At 40.5% G+C, this 18,717-nt stretch overlaps 1 protein-coding gene across 2 annotated transcripts in view; it reads right to left on the reverse strand.

Moving 5' to 3' along the window:
* THEM4 (thioesterase superfamily member 4) overlaps positions 1-18,182 on the reverse strand; it is a 37,892-nt gene extending 19,710 nt beyond the window's left edge. The window contains exons 1-2 of one of the 2 annotated variants that reach the window (XR_003431000.1): positions 17,958-18,182; positions 10,366-10,507 (exon numbers count right to left, since the gene is read on the reverse strand). Coding sequence is in view for 1 of the 2 variants with exons in the window: in XM_027097853.1 (XP_026953654.1) it covers positions 10,366-10,507; positions 17,958-18,056 (241 nt within the window). In the remaining variant the exon portion in view is untranslated. The remainder of the gene's footprint in view (positions 1-10,365; positions 10,508-17,957) is intronic. The other variant, XM_027097853.1, reaches the window with a different exon arrangement.
* Between the last annotated feature and the right edge of the window lie 535 nt (positions 18,183-18,717).

An 18,717-nucleotide genomic window follows, 5' to 3' on the forward strand; every position in this document is an offset into this window, starting at 1 on the left:
GAATAAAGAAAAAAGAATGAAAAGAAATGAAGACAGCCTAAGAGACCTCTGGGACAACATTAAACGCAACAACATTCGCATTATAGGGGTCACAGAAGGAGAACAGAGAGAGAAAGGACCCAAGAAAATATTTGAACAGATTATAGTCAAAAACTTCCCTAACATGGGAAAGGAAATAGCCACCCAAGTCCAGGAAGTGCAGAGAGTCCCATACAGAATAAACCCAAGGAGAAACATGCCGAGACACATAGTAATCAAATTGGCAAAAATTAAAAACAAAGAAAAATTATTGAAAGCAGCAAGGGAAAAACGACAAATAACATACAAGGGAACTCCCATAAGATTAACAGCTGATTTCTCAGCAGAAACTCTACAAGCCAGAAGGGAGTGGCATGACATATTTAAAGTGATGAAAGGGAAGAACTGACAACCAAGATTACTCTATCCGGCAAGGATCTCATTCAGATTCGATGGAGAAATCAAAAGCTTACAGACAAAACAAAAGCTAAAAGAATTCAGCACCACCAAACCAGCTCTACAACAAATGCTAAAGGAACTTCTCTTAAGTGGGAAACACAAGACAAGAAAAGGACCCACAAAAACAAACCCAAAACAATTAAGAAAATGGTAACAGGAACATACATATCGATAATTACCTTAAATGTGAATGGATTAAATGCTCCAACCAAAAGACACAGGCTCGCTGAATGGATACAAAAACAAGACCCATATACACGCTGTCTATAAGAGACCCACTTCAGACCTCGGGACACATACAGACTGAAAGTGAGGGGATGGAAAAAGATATTTCATGCAAATGGAAATCAAAAGAAAGCTGGAGTAGCAATATCAGATATCAGATAAAATAGACTTTAAAATAAAGAATGTTACAAGAGACAAGGAAGGGCACTACATCATGATCAAGGGATCAAACCAAGAAGAAGATATAACAATTATATATGCACCCAACATAGGGGCACCTCAATACATAAGGCAACTGCTAACAGCTATAAAAGAGGAAATCGACAGTAACACAATAATAGTGGGGGACTTTAACACCTCACTTACATCAATGGACAGATCTTCCAGACAGAAAATTAATAAGGAAACACAAGCTCTAAATGACACAATAGACCACATAGATTTAATTGATATTTATAGGACTTCCATCCAAAAACAGATTACACTTTCTTCTCAAGTGTGCACGGAACATTCTCCAGGAGAGATCACATCTTGGGTCACAAATCAAGCCTCAGTAAATTTAAGAAAACTGAAATCATATCAAGCATCTTTTCTGACCACAACGCTATGAGATTAGAAATCAATTACAGGGATAAAAACATAAAAAACACAAACACATGGAGGCTAAACAATACGTTACTAAATAACCAAGAGATCACTGAAGAAATCAAAGAGGAAATCAAAGATACCTAGAGACAAATGACAATGAAAACACGATGATCCAAAACCTATGGGATGCAGCAAAAGCAGTTCTAAGAGGGAAGTTTATAACAATACAATCCTACCACAAGAAACAACAAACATCTCAAATAAACAATCTAATCTTACACCAAAAAGAACTATAGAAAGAAGAACAAACAATACCCAAAGTTAGTAGAAGGAAAGAAATCATAAAGATCAGAGCAGAAATAAATGAAATAGAAACAAAGAAAACAATAGCAAAGATCAATAAAACTAAAAGCTGGTTCTTTGAGAAGATAAACAAAATTGATAAACCATTAGCCAGACTCATCAAGAAAAAGAGGGAGGGGACTCAAATCAATAAAATTAGAAATGAAAAAGGAGAAGTTACAACAGACACTGCAGAAATACAAAGCATCCTAAGAGACTACTACAAGCAACTCTATGCCAATAAAGTGGACAACGTGGAAGAAATGGACAAATTCTTAGGTATAACCTTCCAAGACTGAACCAGGAAGAAATAGAAAATATGAACAGACCAATCACAAGTAATGAAACTGTGATTAAAAATCTTCCAACAAACAAAAGTCCAGGACCAGATGGCTTCACAGGTGAATTCTATCAAACATTTAGAGAAGAGCTAACAATCCTTCTCAAACTCTTCCAAAAAACTGCAGAGGAAGGAACACTCCTAAACTCATTCTATGAGGCCACCATCACCCTGATATCAGAACCAGACAAAGATACTACAAAGAAAAAAAATTACAGACCAATATCACTGATGAATATAGATGGAAAAATCCTCAACAAAATAGTAGCAAACAGAATCCAACAACACATTAAAAGGATCATACACCATGATCAAGTGGGATTTATCCCAGGGATGCAAGGATTCTTCAATATATGCAAATCAATAAATGTGATACACCATATTAACAAACTGAAGAATAAAAACCATATGATCATCTCAATAGAGGCAGAAAAAGCTTTTGACAAAATTCAACACCCATTTAGGAAAAAACTCTCCAGAAAGTGGGCATAGAGGGAACCTACCTCAACATAATAAAGGCCATATATGACAAACCCACAGCAAACATCATTCTCAATGGTGAAAAACTGAAAGCATTTCCTCTAAGATCAGAAACAAGACAAGGATGTCCACTCTCACCACTATTATTCAACATAGTTTTGGAAGTCCTAGTCACGGCAATCAGAGAAGAAAAAGAAATAAAAGGAATACAAACTGGAAAAGAAGAAGTAAAACTGTCACTGTTTGCAGATGACATGATACTATACATAGAGAATCCTAAAGATGCCACCAGAAAACTACTAGAGCTAATCAATGAATTTGGTAAAGTTGCAGAATAAAAAATTAATGCACAGAAATGTCTTGCATTCCTATACACTAATGATGAAAAATCTGAAAGAGAAATTAAGGAAACACTCCCATTTACCACTGCAACAAAAAGAATAAAATACCTAGGAATAAACCTACCAAGGGAGACAAAAGACCTGTATGCAGAAAAGACACTGATGAAAGAAATTAAAGATGATACAAACAGATGGAGAGATATACCATGTTCTTGGATTGGAAGAATCAATATTGTGAAAATGACTATACTACCCAAAGCAATCTGCAGATTCAATGCAATCCCTATCAAACTACCAATGGCATTTTTTACAGAACTAGAACAAAAAATCTTAAATTTTGTATGGAGACACAAAAGACCCCGAACAGCCAAAGCAGTCTTGAGGGAAAAAAATGGAGCTGGAGGAATCAGACTCCCTGACTTCAGACTATACTACAAAGCTATAGTAATCAAGACAATATGGTACTAGCACAAAAACAGAAATATAGATCAATGGAACAGGATAGAAAGCCCAGAGATAAACCCATGCACCTATGGTCAACTAATCTATGACAAATGAGGCAAGGATATACAATGGAGAAAAGACAGTGTGTTTAATAAGTGGTGCTGGGAAAACTGGATAGCTACATGTAAAAGAATGAAATTAGAACACTCCCTAACACCATACACAGAAGTAAACTCAGAATGGATTAGAGACCTAAATGTAAGACCGGACACTATAAAACTCTTAGAGGAAAGCGTAGGAAGAACACTTTGACATAAATCACGGCAAGATCTTTTTTGATCCACCTCCTAGAATAATGGAAATAAAAACAAAGATAAACAAATGGGATCTAATGAAACTTAAAAGTTTTTGCACAGCAAAGGAAACCACAAACAAGACGAAAAGACAACCCTCGGAATGGGAGAAATATTTGCAAATGAATCAACAGACAAAGGATTAATATCTAAAATATATAAACAGCTCATGCAGCTCAAAATTAAAAAAACAACCCAATCAAGAAATGGGCAGAAGACCTAAAGACATTTCTCCAAAGAAGACATACAGATGGCCAAGAAGCACATGAAAAGCTCCTCAACATCAGTAATTATTAGAGAAATGCAAATCCAAACTACAATGAGGTATCACCTCACACCAGTTAGAATGGGCATCATCAGAAAATCTAGAAACAGCAAATGCTGGAGAGGGTGTGGAGACAAGGGAATTCTCTTGCACGGTTGGTGGGAATGTAAATTGATACAGCCACTATGGAGAACAGTATGGAGGTTCCTTAAAAAACTAAAAATAGAATTACCAAATGACACAGCAATCCCACTACTGGGCATATACCCAGAGAAAACCGTAATTCAAAAAGACACATGCATCCCAATGTTCATTGCAGCACTATTTACAATAGCCAGGACATGGAAGCAACCTAAATGCCCACTGACAGACAAGTGGATAAAGATGTGGTACATATATACAATGGAATATTACTCTGCCATAAAAAGGAATGAAATTGGGTTATTTGTAGAGATGTGGATGGATCTAGGGACTGTCATACAGAGTGAAGTAAGTCATAAAGAGAAAAATAAATATCATATATTAACACATATATGTGGAACCTAGAAAAATGGTACAGATTAACTGGTTTGCAGGGCAGAAATTGAGACACAGATGTAGACAACAAACGTATGGATACCAAGGTGGAAGAGTGGCAGGGGTGGGGAGGTGGTGGTGGGATGAACTGGGAGATTGGGATTGACATATATACCCTAATATGTATAAAATGGATAACTAATAAGAACCTGATGTATAAAAAAAAAAAATTAAATTTAAAAAAAAGTAAGCACAAATCAAACAATTCTAAATACAAGAGAAATTAAGCTAAATGAATTTCAGGTTCATGTGAACTGGGAAATATTCAGTATTAAATTAATATCTGGTATTGATGTTTTAAGTTTGTTGATCTAATTAATACAGACATGTTTTTAGAGTCATCAACATTAAGTGTAATACTTTTATTGTACCTAGGTGTAATATAAGCTAAATAAAACCTTGTTATATCTGTTACAAATATGTCAGCAGGGAAAGTAGCTTGATGTGAAGAAACTTTTAAGGAAAGAAAATGTAAATGAGATAGGTGCTTTTAGATAAACTCTGTTAAGAATAATTATGCTTTACGAATGTCTATCTAAAATAGTCTCTCCAGGTTCTGGTAACTTGAAATTGTAGAGTTGTGCTAAATTAAGTTAAGTGATGGAAGCTTATTGAATAGCTAGGTCATTCCCAAATAAAATAAGATACTGAAACATTAATTACTGAACATTGGCTTCTTTTTACAGAGAAACAAAAGGTATTTAGGATTATAAATGAATATGTTTCGTGCCACATTCTCTAAAGAAAGCAAATGTTTTTAGAAAATATCACTGGTATTTATGTTCACCAATCTACAGAATGCTAACGTAAAGGACAGTTCATAATTGCTTACTTAGTTTTCAAAAGAAATTCAGGTTTTAAGAGCTGAGGATTCTAATTTAAACATGTAACTAAAGTTAATAGAAATAATAAAGGAAACATTTCAGTATACAGTAGGAAAGTAGGATGTATGTTTCTAGTAAAGAAGTCATGAGGAATGGAATCGCATTTTTTTAAGGGAAAAGGAAGTAGGTCTGACTTATAGCTGGCTGTTTCTGAATGGGAAATAAAGTGATGGATACAGAAAGTCATAAAAAGGTTTGTGGAAAGGGCACCCTGAGAAAAGAGTTTTGTGCATGGTCTGGATTGACTAAGGTTAAAATAAATTTAATTGAGTAAATGAATGTTATTTATTTATTTTTATTATTTGTTCATTTATTTTTGGCCGTGTTGGGTCTTTGTTGCTGCACGTAGGCTTTCTCTAGTTGCAGCGGGTGGGGCTACTCTTTGTTGTGGTGTGCAGGCTTCTCATTGTGGTGGCTTCTCTTGTTGTGGAGCATGGGGGCTCTAGGCATGTGGGCTCAGTAGTTGTGGCTCGTGGGCTCTAGAGCGCAGGCTAAGTAGTTGTGGTGCATGGGCTTAGTTGCTCCGAGGCACGTGGGATCTTCCCAGACCAGGGCTCAAACCCATGTCCCCTGCATTGGCAGGCAGATTCTTAACCACTGCACACCAGGGAAGTCCTGTAAATGAATTTCAAAAGTAAGCGGGTGCAAAACTTGAATTTGTTTTTTCTCTCTCAAGAGGGCAAGATTTCTGATAATGTTGAAATGCCTTTGATAACAGATTTCAAGTTTCTTTACCTTATAAGTGATCTGTTCTGTATTTGCCTTTGGAATCTTTTATTGTTACTTGGGCTAAGTGAATAACTATTGTTTCACAGTGACTTGTGATCCTATCTGACTGAGTGTTCTAAATCCTTTTTGATATTTTTTGACAGAACTTCCTAAATCAAATTTTAATGACATCCTTTTGACCTCTAGCTAACTCTGGGATGCTTCAAAGGGGCCCTGATACATCCCAAAGAGAGATGTTAAACTAATTAGATTCATTTGGTATGTTAAATTACATGGGAAGTAATGTCAAATAAGTAATAAATTTTCTTAGGTTATATTGTATGGTAAATGTTACTAATAAAGATATCCTAGAAATCATATGGAGTTCCTAAAATTCTGATATGTCCTGGTAAAATGTTATCAGTCATAATTCTAGTTATTATCTTAAAGTGTTGTATGTCACCGTAGTAACCAAGTTTCTTTGTTAATTGCATTGTAATCAGATTTTAAACGTGCCTTAAGTTTTCTGTCATTATAGACACTTACAGTTTCACTCTAATGTCTTTGCAAAAATGCTTCTTCTTCAAGAAAACTTATAGAAAGGATTTTTGGATAAATACAAGTTTCTGACTTTCAGACCATAATGCTGAACTGGGTAAGAAATTGAAGAATTCTAATGGGAAACCTGATGGCTTCATAAAGCTGTTAACAAAAAGGATTAGTTTTTGGACTGAGTGAACTGGTGAATATGGTTGTAACTGGTGAATATGGTTGTAAATTTTATGGTTTCTATCTGAAAAATTACTGGTTTAAATCTGTGTTTTCCAGGTGTAAGGAAAACCTTCCCCTCAAACTAATTATGATTTATAGTAATTTGGTAAATTATACCTTTGTAAGCAGGATTGAAACATTTATCTTTGCTATCTGTCTGCTCCAGACACTGGAAACTCTCAGGTTGCCAGTAGCTTTATCAGATAAATTAGGAAGGCTACCTCACTAACAGGTACAGAAAACTCAAGGTATTTTGGGACCTTGAAAAGGGAGGAATTCACCTAGATCTGTTAGGTGAAATCTGTGATAAGCCGTTGGTGACTTTCTTAGCCCTGAGAGGTATTTTAAAAGTCCAGCCTGAGACTCCTTATAAAAGTTTCAGCAAGCAAAAAGCCTATATGATCAATTATAGTTATATATCATCAGGCCAAGTGTATTGAGACCAGATTTATTTTGCAACCAAATTAGTCTTAATTTGGTTATATTTGGTAGAAATGAGGGTAATTTTAGAGAGAAAAAGATGTTTCAATGAATGTTAAATCCCAGTTTTGTTAATGGAGGTCTGTATTTACTAAGACTCACTTCCAGGATAGTTCCTTGTTGCTATGTTATATTGATATAAAGTTAAATTGTATTATTAAAAGCACACTCTAAGTTTGTTTTTGAAGCTTATCTCAGTAATCTATCTTTGGATGAAGATCATTTGCCCTATGACCTGCAACCAGGGGACTATGTATATTGGAAAAGACATCATTTAAAGGACTCACTCCAACCCAGATGGAAAGGCCCTCACCAGGTACCCTTAACTAGCTCATGTGCAGCAAAACTAAAGGGATCCACTCTTGGATTCATATTTCCCACTTAAAAAGGGCTGCTGCATCGGACTGGTCTATAGAGAGGACTGCTGACCTCAAACTCACCTTAAAACACCGCTCAAACAGAGGAAACTACACTCACACCAGGATGAGAAGAAGACAACATCAGAAGCAGACAGCTTACCCAAGATGCTGGACCTGATTCGTATTATCATTTATAAAGTTTTCTTGACTTCTCAGACCTTTGCATATAAATCAAATGTTTTCTATCATGGACACGATCCTATGCTAGTTTAAAAAATCAATCCAATTGTTGGGTTTGTGGCCAATCACCTTTGTCTAGTACTTCTGGATTACCTTGGTGGATTGCTCTACTCCAAGCCTCTAATTGGATGGTCCTTAGGAAATTTATTTCAGAAGAAAGAAAGTTCAGTCCTGTTCAGGCTACTCTTGATATTACTAGATGGGATCCCCTCACCTAGACAATTAATAATACCTGCTCTGACCCTGGCCATAAAAAAATGAATTTTCCTCTAAAGTTACTCAAGCTCAATCAGAGCAACAGCAAAATTTCAGCCAAGGAATAAAAGCTCCCGCAATTATGGGATGGATTTATGTGGTTAACACCAGGCTATGGTCATTTAAGTTTTAAGGCACCCTTTTACCTTGGGAACAATCAAATTATACTAAGGATAACCAGCGTAGTAACTAGGAAATTGGGCTGGGAGCCTTATGGACAGTGACAATACACCATTTCCCTGAAAGATAACGATTGGTACAGAACAGACTAAGTCAGGTGAGCTGAAGATATACTGGGCTGTACCTAATGGAAGTTCTTGGCTGAATTCTCACTTATGACTTTAATAATATTGCTAGCTATGTTATTTGCATTTTTCCTGTTTTACAAGATTGTTGTTTCTTGCATTACCAAATGTGTGACTGAGCCTCCAACAAAAATATATAGTTTTATATGAGATCAATGATTGTAATACTGTAACTCTAGATATGGGAAGATACGACAAGAGGGAATTTTCCTGGACCATAACAGATTAGTAAGACAGGTGGTCCAGAGTCTTTAGTTACTGTTAAAAGACCTAGTCCAGTAATAGCACACTGAGTGGCCTATCAGCAAAATCTTCACCAGACCTAGGAATGAGCCTTCCTAGCACCACAGGACAAAATGGTCATGAAATGCCTCCCAAGTCATGGTCAAATTTATGACCATGAGGAGGCGCTGTCAACTACAAATTGGCACTTGCCATTGGCACTTACCAACTCCCTTTACAAGGATTAAATCATGTGCTGCTGCAGCTACTGATTTTCAACACCCCCGGAAAGGAGTTCAGGGTGGAGAGCAGAAATGAGGCGCTCTGTGCTCTGGGAAAAACTGGCAGAATAGGTCTTCAGACAGATATTTTCAGGACCGATTTTATGAGCCCAATTCTTGTATCTCCTCATATCTAGAAAAGCACTAAAATCCTTCACGGTGATGTCTGCTCCTCGTGACTAGCAGAAACCTTCTGCAAAAAAATATATGCTTGATTGCATGCGTTCCCCCTTCACCAAAATCACATATATACTGACCTTCCCCCCTACCTCTCTGGAGCAGTTTCTCAGAGCTATCGGAAATGCTGTCTCCCGAGCTGCAGTCCTCATTTTGCCCCAAATAAAACTTAACTCGCAACTCTCACATTGTGCATTTTTTCTTAAGTCGACAGAAGCAAACACTCTAGTGGTGAGAGACACACTGTTAAATAAACACAAGGCATGCCAGATGGTGTTAACTGCTGTGGAAAAAATAAATGTACCTTAATAAATGTATATTATTAAGTGAAAGAAAACAATCTGAAAAGGCTACATACTGTATGTATTCTGGAAAAGGCAAAACCATGGAGAGAGTAAAAAGATCAGTGGTTGCCAAGGGTTCGGGAGAAGGAGGGACAGATGAACGGGGGACACAGTGAATTTTTAAGGCGGTGGAACTATTGCGTATGTTATATGTCATTATACATTTGTCAAAACTCATCAAGTATTACACAGTGAACCCTAATGTAAACTATGGACTTTAGTTAATGTATTAATACAGTCTCACCATTACAACAAATGTACTTTACTATCGCAAGATGTTAATAAATGGAAAGCTGGCAGAAGGAATTAAGGGGTATATGGGAACTCTGTTCTTTCCACTCTTTTTTCTATAGACCTGAAACTACTAAAAAAAGAAGTCTATTAATTAAAACACATACACACACACACACAAAGGACAGGAAGTGCAATGTGTATGTGTTGGAGGTGGGGTAGTTTGCCTTGGGAGTTTAGAGTCTGGGAGATGAGGGGATGACTTGAGTACTCTGAGCCGCTTAGGGTGACAGAGCCATATATTGGGATAAACAGTAAATTGAGGTTAGTGATGACAGCCTCAAGACAGAGAGGTGATGAGAATGTGGTAGGGTGGAGTCTTTCTGGGGGCCCCTTCCTGATAACGGTGATGATGATGCCACGGTGGGGGCATTCTTATTAATGGCAACAGACTTCATGCTCTCCCACAATCTGTGAATTTTATTGAGATTTCTGGCCTATAAAACTGGAGAATATAGCAAACCCCCTGCACTATCCTCCTTCCTTTTTCAAGTGGTAACAAGTACTTCAATCTGATCTTAGTTTTATATTTGATATTTAAATATTCTTTATGGGAGTGTACCTATTCCTACCAAGAAAACAGGTTTTGAAATCTTCACTCTTTTGAGTATATTTACTTTTATATGAAGGTAAACGTTCCCAGGAGCCGTCTTCGCATTTCTTCATGAACTGGTCAAAGAGGAGTCTTAAGTCCTTGCTCCAGCTGGGGTTGGGGAGAGCATAGTCCTTAGGAATGACTTTCTCTGTAGAAAACCACCTCTAAAAGAAAGGAAAAAAAGGAGAGTAATGGTAGGTACATCCTATTTCATAACATATTCTCTTATTTTCTAAGACTATCTTGCTGCTTTTCCTCTTCCCAAAAGCTTTTTGTTTGTTTGTTTGTTTTGTTTTGTTTTGTTTGCGGTAGGTGGGCCTCTCACTGTTGTGGCCTCTCCCGTTGCGGAGCACAGGCTCCGGACACGCAGGCTCAGTGGCCATGGCTCACGGGCCCAGCCGCTCCGCGGCATGTGGGATCTTCCCGGACCTGGGCACGAACCCATGTCCCCTGCATCAGCAGGCGGACCCTCAACCACTGCGCCACCAGGGAAGCCCCAAGCTTGTTGTTTTGAAGTGGAAACAAATTTCTAGGATCACCTGGTCCTCTCTCCTTGGGAGAACTGGGAGATTGAGAGAGGATAAATGATTTGCTCAATGTCACCCAACTAGCCATTAGCAGAGTTGGTATTAAGCCCAGGTCTGCAGACCCCCTTCTTTTTTTTAAACCTTAATCAAACACAGGTCAGCCACGTCAACTACAAACCGGCACTTGACATCCACCTCTACAAGGATTAAATCATGTGCTGCTGCACCTGCTGAGTTTCAACACCCCCTGAAAGGAGTTCAGGGTGGAGGACAGAAATGAGGCATCCTGTGCTCTGAGAAAAACTGGCAGAACAGGTCTTCAGATAGTTAGGTATTTTCAGGAGCTGATTTTTTTTTTTTTTTTTTTTGGCGGTACGTGGGTCTCTCACTGTTGTGGCCTCTCCCGTTGCGGAGCACAGGCTCCGGACGCGCAGGCTCAGCAGCCATGGCTCACAGGCCCAGCTGCTCCGTGGCATGTGGGATCTTCCCGGACCGGGGCACGAATCCGCGTCCCCTGCATCGGCAGGCAGACTCTCAACCACTGCGCCACCAGGGAAGCCCCTCAGGAGCTGATTTTATGAGCCCAATTCTTATATGTCCTCATATTTAGAAAAGCACTAAAATCCTTCATGGTGACATCTGTTCCTTGTGACTAGCAGTAACCTTCACTAGAGACTAGCTTGATTGCATGTACTCCCCCTTCACCAAAATCACATATATAGTGACCTTCCCCCCTGCCTCTTTGGAACAGTTTCTCAGAGCTATCTGAGATGCTGTCTCCCGGGCTATAGTCCTGATTTTGCCTCAAATAAAACTTAATTCGCAACTCTCATGTGTGCATTTTTTTAAAGTCAGCAGCCAGGAACTGGTGATAAAGAGAGATGAAGGACAGATAGTTTTCCTCCAGGTAAAAAGTGTTACCAGTGGGAAACACACAGGAAGCCAGAGCACAGGGGAGAGGTATTCATCTGAGATTTGGTATTCAGGTAGGGGTTCTTTGACTTGAATCTTCATTAGACAAGCAGAAATTAGCCAGATAGAAAGGGTATTGTAGGCAAAGGAACACTGTGTGCAAAGGCAAGGAGGCATGAAACAGTTTTGAGGGGCCTTACAACAACCATATGAAGTAGGTACAAATTATTATCCCCATTTTACAGATGATGAAACTAAGGCCTCAAGAAAGCTTGGCATTGTTTCAGTACAAGGGGAAGAGCAGATGGCTGTAGAGACGTAGGCAAGTGCCTGACTGTGAGAAGCTTCTACACTAAGTTAACTGGTTTGAATTGCATCTGCAGTGCTCTCGGAGGGATTTGAAATAGGGGAGTGACAAGATCAGATTTGGCCATAATACAAAAGATAGTGGGAGTGATTTCAAGATTGGAATCAGAGGGCCCTGTCTAGAGGCTACTGGAATAACTCAGGTGAAAAATTATGAATGCATGAAGCAGAACTTGGTGACTATTTGGATAAGGAGAGTGAGGGAAGAGGAAAAATACAAGAGCCAATCTCAGGTTTCTGAACTGTTCAACGGAGTAGGTGACAGACCCAGATGTCAAGAAAGAGAATACAAAGAAAGAGGAGAAGGGGGTTGGAGGGGGAAAGTTCTTGGTGTCATAATAACCACAGCTTCCACCAGTGCTATTTCTCTGTAGCACTCAGCACTGCTACCACTCCAGTGCCCACACAGCAGGTGGAAAGGTACATGGGCCCTGGAGGACTTGGGGGACAAAGTGTCACCTACAAAAGAGCTGGACAAAGCAAATGCCCATCGGCACCAGAAAGGAAAATCAGTTATTTTGACTTCTGCAGAAATCCTGGAACATTAAGATCACAGAAGCTATCAACTCTGTGGCATTCTACTTCCAGGCACCCTTATCAATTCATTCATATTCAATGTACCTACAACACCGGGACTACACCCCAGGGTACAGGGAGGTGCTGTTATTGTGATGGAGGAACCAGCCAACCAGCCTTCTGCTGACCTCTGGGCTGGCTCTGATCCTGGCCTGATGGTAAGAATTTAGGGAGCCTGTCCCAAGAACTCCATGGAACTAAAAACTTCCCAGCTAACAAAAGGAAGTCTTGAATTCCTGAGGGGAAACATGAGTAGGGTTGAGACCACTCCACTCCCTAGCTCAGTATTTGTACCTTTGTTTTTTCCTATGGTTTTGGATTGGCTTATCCCTTCAGCCTTTCAGCTCAGAAAATCTGGGAAGGAAAGAAAAGAAAAACAAAAATTTTTAACCCACTCATTATCTCTCCATCTTAATATAACTAATGGTAAAATTTTGATATATTTCCTCCAAGTTATTTTTTTTAATATTTATTTATTTATTTATTTGGCCGTGCTGGGTCTTAGTTGCGGCATGTGAGATCTTTGTTGCCACGTGCAGGATCTTCAGTTGAGGCATGTGGGGTTGCAGCATGAGGGATCTTTTAGTTGTGGCATGTGGGATCTTAGTTGCAGCAGGTGGGATCTAGTTCCCCGACCAGGAATTGAACTCGGGCCCCCAGCATTGAGAGCTTGGAGTCTTAACCACTGGACCACCACAGAAATCCCTCCTCCAAGTTTTTTTAACTACAGCTTTTCTTAATATACTTGTAATCTCAGTAAGAAATATAATTTTTCTTTTGCTTCATCACTTAAAATTCTTTAGTGTTCACTTTCTCATGCCCTTAATCTCAGTTACCACCATTTTCAACAGCAGAAAAATAGTCCTTTAAAATGATATACTATAATTTACTTAAACATTTAAATTGTACATGTAAATTGTTTCCAATCTTTTGCTGCTTTAAATGAAAAGGATCATTGGAACACTATGAATATAGTCTTTTCTCTACTTTTGTTTATTTCCTTAGAATCCAGTCCCAATCATATAGGTTTTTTTTCTCTTTTTATTTAATTTATTTTTCAAAGCTATTACTCATGTGCCTATTCTTGCCATCAAATTCCAGTATGCACTGATGGCTTTTTTTTTTTAACATCTTTATTGGAGTATAATTGCTTTACAATGTTGTGTTAGTTTCTGCTGTATAACAAAGGGAATTAGTTATATGTATACATATATCCCCATAACCCCTCCCTCTTGTGCCTCCCTCCCACCCTCCCTACTCACCCCAATCATGTAGTTTTTAAAGTACATAAATTCTAGAAGTAACCTAACACACACAATTAGTCATAAATTAATATGTATTGACTAATACCTGTCAATTAAGAGGTAGAATAGGATATGTAAGCTTTGGAGTTGTAAATTTGGGCTTACCGCATCCATAGGTCTCATCTTAAATAGGGAACTCTAGGTTTGATCAGTTCTAGCATCCTTTCATGGACCAGTGCAACACAGATAATAAAGGCTTTTAGGAATTAGAATGACTCCCTTGACCCTGGGCTCTCCTACCTGATTATAACTTTTAAAGTCTGGGGGATTCAGCTAAATTCAACAATCTTTTTTTTTCCCCCCCTTTTTTGGCACTTCATGGCATGTGGGATCTTAGTTCCCTGACCAGGGATCAAACCCACTCCCCCTGCAGTGGAAGTCCGGAGCCTTAACCACTGGGCTACCAGGGAAGTCCCGCAATGAACTTTTTTTTTTTTTTTTTTTGGGCGGTACGCGGGCCTCTCTGTTGTGGCCTCTCTCGTTGCGGAGCACAGGCTCTGGACACGCAGGCTCAGCGGCCATGGCTCACGGGCCCAGCCACTCCGCGGCATGTGGGATCTTCCTGGACCCGGGCACGAACCCGTGTCCCCTGCATCGGCAGGCGGACTCCCAACCACTGCGCCACCAGGGAAGCCCAAGAAAGGAGTCTTTAAAGAATCATGAAGGTGGTACTTGAGTGGCAAAGTACTTTTTCCATTATGGGGAGGCTTAAGGAGTTTTAAGCAAAGCAGTAACATGAAATTAGGTTTTAGAAAGCTCCCTCTGATGTAAAGGATGAATTGTAAGGTGAGAAGCAATGGTAAGGAAACCAGTTAAAAGACTGTGTAAAGGTCCAGGAGAAATGTGGTCAGAAGGTGAACTAGGTAGAGAGGAATGAAAAAGATTTAAGAGATATTTAGGATATTGGGACCAAGGATTGTGGCGTGGGGACCAGGGATTTATACCCAGGGTCAACTTGAAATCACGCTGGGAGGCACTGACTGCAGAACCTTGTTGACAAGCTACATAAATCCAAAGAAAACACTGTGTGATGTGATCCTTATGGTCCAGGAACGAAAGACAGCTGTTCACTGTGTTGTCCTTGCTGCAGCCAGTTATTTTTTAAACTTAATGTTCACAAATAACATACTTGAATCAAAGTTCTTTGAAGTAGAACTCAAAGATGCTGAACCTGACATTATTAAATAACTTGTGGAATTCACTTATAGCATTAGAATTTCTGTGAATAGCAACAATGTTCAGCCTTTGTTAGATGCAGCAAACCAGTACTAGATTGAACCTGTGAAGAAATGTGTGTTGATTTTTTTCAAAGAACAAGTTGATGCTTCCAATTGTCTTGGTATAAGTGGGCTAGCAGAGTGTCTACACTGTCCTAAATTGAACGCAACTGCAGATGACTTTATTCATCAGCATTTTACTGAATTTTATAAAACTAATGCATTTCTACAACTTGATGCCAGGTGAGTTACACATCTCCTCAATCAGGACACTCTAACTGTGAGAGCAGAGGATCAGGTTTAAGACGCTGCAGTCAGGTGGTTGAAATATGATGAACCTAATTGCCAGCCATTTATGGTTGACATCCTTGCTAAAGTCAGGTTTCCTCTTATATCGAAGAATTTCTTAATTAAGACAGTAGAGGGGCTTCCCTGGTGGCGCAGTGGTTGAGAGTCCACCTGCCGATGCAGGGGACGCGGGTTCGTGCCCCGGTCCGGGAAGATCCCACATGCCGCAGAGCGGCTAGGCCCGTGAGCCATGGCCGCTGAGCCTGCGCGTCCGGAGCCTGTGCTCTGCAACGGGAGAGGCCCCAACAGTGAGAGGCCCGCGCAACAAAAAAAAAAAAAAAAAAAAAGACAGTAGAAGCTGAACCACTTATTCAAGACAATCCTGAATGCCTTAAAATGGTGATAAGTGGAATGAGGTATCATCTCCTGTCTCCAAAGGATTGAGAAGAACTGGTAGAAGACACAAGGCCCAGAAGAAAGAAACATGACTACCGCATAGCCCTATCTGGAGGCTCCCAACTTTAACCCAAAGTTGAAAAGAGAAGTATATTCCGCACGAGCCTGGAAGTGAGACTGTAACTTTAGAATTCTCTTTTGATGTCTTTGTTCTTATAAATGGCCCATACTTAATGCTCTTTTTTATATTCAACCACAAGTCTTTAGACTTCAAGTGGAAAAATTTAAATAGCTGCCAATAAAAACATCCTCATTTCGGGGCTTCCCTGGTGGCGCAGTGGTTGAGAGTCCGCCTGCCGATGCAGGGGACGCGGGTTCGTGCCCTGGTCCGGGAAGATCCCACATGCCGCGGAGCGACTGGGCCCGTGAGCCATGGCCACTGAGCCTGCGCGTCCGGAGCCTGTGCTCCACAACGAGAGAGGCCACAACAGTGAGAGGCCCGCATACCGCAATAAAAAAAAAAAAAAAATCCTCATTCCATCAATTATTAGTTATTCCCTAAAGCTAACACCATTAGAATCCCATTACAATATTTATTAAATGTTTCTATTAGAAGTGCCAGCCTCTCCTTTCTTTTTGCTAAAAACTTCACCTTAAAATTTTTTAACATTTACTATTACTTATTTTAATATAAGCTGGTTATCTTTTTTATTTCTAATATTAAAACAATCAAGGAAGCTGATTTCATTATAAATTATTATTAGTTACCTTGACTCTCCCAAAGTGAACATTATTTCATTATTCATTCAAGCAGACTGCTTAATAATAAGGACTGTATAGAAATTGTTTTAACATTCTTGAACTTGGGACTTCCCTGGTGGTCCAGTGGTTAAGAATCTGCTCTCCAATGCAGGGAACACGGGTTGGATCCCTGGTCTTGGGGAACTAAGCTCCCACATGCGGCAGGGCAACTAAGCCCGTGCACCACAACGAAAGATCCCGCATGCCACAACTAAGCCGTAACAAAGATCCCGCGTGCCGCAACTAAGACCTGATGCAGCCAAAAATAAAATAAATCAATATTAAAAAAAGAAAGTTCTTGAACTTAACATTTTCAGAGATGTTAAAATGGTTTTAACTATCATTAAATGGGATCCACTTGTGTGTGTCCTTTACGAGTCCAAAATGATTATTTTCATTGAACTGATCTCCTTCAGAGAGGACAATTTAAGTAGTACCACTTAATTTAATTATCTAGAATTAAGCCAATATCCCTATAAACTACTATCTTTAGATATTCCTTGCATATAGCTGGTGAGAGGCAGCAAATATCTGTATTGATTGCTGACTGAAAAATGGTAAGACAGAATATCTTAACAGTTTTTCTAGTAGATAAGTAAAGTAGTAGATAAACTAGTAGTAGAGAACTAGGATTAAACCCTTGTTAGTGACGTACTCTTCTCCTGAGGGTATAATGTAATGGTTAGGAGGCAGACTGCTTCGGTTCAGATTCCAACTGTACCACGTGTTTTCTATGTGACCTTGCTTAAGGCACAACCTTTCTTTATTAATATTAGTAGCAGCTGCATTCCTTGACCTGCTAACATGACTCAAGCATCCTGCACACTTATTCAAAACGGGTCACCCCACCTAGAAGGAGGGGTGGGAGGGGAGGCTCAAGAAGGAGGAGATATGGGGATATATGTATACGTATAGTTGATTCACTGTTATACAGCAGAAACTAACACACCATTGTAAAGCAATTATACTCCAATAAAGATGTTAAAAAAAAAACAACAACAAACGGCGTCACCCTCCTGTGCAGTTTCTTACGGCTTGAATCTCAGGACTGAAAGATCCGCTGACCCCGTTAACATTGATGCCTCTTGGAGCTGATGTTAGCTTTTACTCTGAGGTCAGCTGGCTGAGGAAATGGATAAACAGCTGAACATATCCATATCACAGGGTTGTTCCTGACGGAAAGTCCCACCCTCTGCCCATTTCCGCCGCCCAGCGCCCGGGACTTACCCGCGCGAGTACCGGGTCCCTCGCAGCGGGGGACGCGCCTTCCCGCCTGCCGCGCAGGGCCCGGAGCGTGCGCAGTGCCGCGGTGCAGCTCCTCAACATGGCTTCGAGCGTGCGCGGGGCTCCGGCCGCCGGAAGTGCGGCGGCTGGCTCCCGGGCGCGGCAGAGGCCGACTCACCCAACCAGCCACCCAACGGCCCGCTCTTCCTCTTTAACTTAGGGGAGCGGAGGGCGGGGCGTGAAGGCAGCGTGGGCGTCGGTCTTTTCGTCCGGTAAAATCCTAGGCCCGCCTCAGGCGCCGGAGCCACTTCCGGAGCAAATGTCAAGCCTCGAGAGGGCGGCTGGAGAGGCGCGTGCGGCGCCGGCGGCTCGGCGGCCTGGGGAGGACCAGGAGGTCTGGGAGGGCGGGTCCGCGGCTACAGCTCACGGCCCTCAGCCCCTCAGCCCAGGCGGCCACGCGCTACTAATGAGGATTCGCTGGCTTTTTTCCCGACTCGCGCCGGCCGACCGAATTCTGTGCTCTCTGTTCCGTAGTAGTTCTACCTCCCGCAGAAGACTTAAGCCGTCAGGTGGGTAGGAGCGCACACAGCGGATTGTAGGAATAGAATATTTTCTTGGAGGCCATGGACAAATCCGTGGTTGGGATTGATCTGTAGAGAGACTTCTGGGTGCAGAGGACATACGCTTAGAAAGCTACGTTCTCCACCTCTTGCGCCGCCCCTCCACACACACCCTTAAGGCTCCGGGCAGAGCTAAAAGTCCT

This window comes from Aethalodelphis obliquidens, unplaced genomic scaffold (genome assembly GCF_003676395.1).
Source record: "Aethalodelphis obliquidens isolate GAN/ISIS:26980383/991018 unplaced genomic scaffold, ASM367639v1 scaffold116, whole genome shotgun sequence".
NCBI classification, from domain to species: Eukaryota; Metazoa; Chordata; class Mammalia; order Artiodactyla; family Delphinidae; genus Aethalodelphis; species Aethalodelphis obliquidens.